This window comes from Oryctolagus cuniculus, chromosome 9 (assembly GCF_964237555.1).
Source record: "Oryctolagus cuniculus chromosome 9, mOryCun1.1, whole genome shotgun sequence".
Classification (NCBI taxonomy): domain Eukaryota; kingdom Metazoa; phylum Chordata; class Mammalia; order Lagomorpha; family Leporidae; genus Oryctolagus; species Oryctolagus cuniculus.
In genome coordinates this window covers 71307813-71309005 of record NC_091440.1, presented here as the reverse complement: position 1 = coordinate 71309005, position 1193 = coordinate 71307813, and the positions used below count along the sequence as shown (strand labels likewise).

General features: G+C 52.4%; 1 protein-coding gene across 1 annotated transcript; it reads left to right on the top strand.

Moving 5' to 3' along the window:
- Nucleotides 1–357: 357 nt before the first annotated feature.
- On the top strand, nucleotides 358–684 carry LOC100344614 (large ribosomal subunit protein eL29-like). The gene has a single exon (XM_051832249.2). It carries the CDS (start codon nucleotides 358–360, stop codon nucleotides 682–684), a length of 327 nt encoding a protein of 108 aa, XP_051688209.2.
- The last annotated feature ends 509 nt before the right edge of the window (nucleotides 685–1193 follow it).

Below are 1193 nucleotides of genomic sequence, written 5' to 3'. Positions count from 1 at the left end.
TCCCATATGGGCGCCACTTTGAGTCCTGGCTGCTCATCCTCCAATCCAGCTCTCTGCTATGGCCTGGGAAAGCAGTGGAAGGTGGCTTGAGTGCTTGGGCCCCTGCACCCACCTGGGAGACCTGGAAGAATCTCTTGGCTCCTGGCTTCAGATCAGCCAGCTCCAGCCATTGTGGCCATTTGGGGAATGAACCAGCAGATGGAAGATTCTCTCTCTCTCTCTCTCTCTCTCTCTCTCTCTCTCCCTCCCTCCCTCCCTCTCCCCGTAACTCTGCCTTTCAAATAAATAAATCTTTAAAAAAAAAAAAAAAAACAAAAAGACAGAAACTCAGATTACAAAGACAAATTTCTAAAAGGGATGGACCCCACATTCCTGAGGAATGTGCATTTTGACAAGAAGCACAAGAAGGGCCTGAAGAGGCAGACCAACAATGCCAAGGCCATGAGTGTACCTGCTGAAGCTATCGAGGCCTTTGTCAAGCCTAAGCAAGTTAAGCCCAAGATCCCAAAGGGTGTCAGCTGCAAGCTCGATCCATTTGCCTACATCACCCACCCCAAGCTTGGGAAGCATGCTCATGCCCCCATTGCCAGTAGCCTTAGACATACTAATCCTCAAATCAAGGCCAAGGCCCAGGCCGCACCTGCAGCCCAAGTTCTGGCTCATGTTCCCAAAGGTGCCTACTAACATCATTTGCCTGCCAATGCAAGGGCAAAAGGACTGATGTGACCCCTGGGCTGTTGTCTGTGTGGGGCTAGTGTCCTCCTGTGCTGTTTGTACAAATAAACCTAAGACAGGGTAAAAAAAAAAGTGACCTGAGGGCTCAGCTTTCTCATCCATCTCACAAGGCTGCTGGGAGGACGTGGGTGAGGCCACCCGGGGGGAAACACCCGGAATAGTGCCTGGCATTTCCTGAGTGTGATGCACAGGTTGCCTGCTGTTGTCATCGTCATGAACGGTAGTGGTTGTGTTCTAGAGGGAGGGGGACGCACTTGGCCTTTCCATCTCTCGCAGGTCAAAGACGTCTTTGTGCCGGTGTGTTCTGTGCCGACAGCAGAGGCAGCCCCTCCTTCGGCTCTGCCTCTAAGACTTGGTGCCCTGTTCTCAGAGGTTTGCTTGACAAGGAGCGAGGCACTCCCAGCTAGACCCCTGGCTCTCTTGGCTCCCTAGCATGTGGAAGGACATTGTGATGGGAG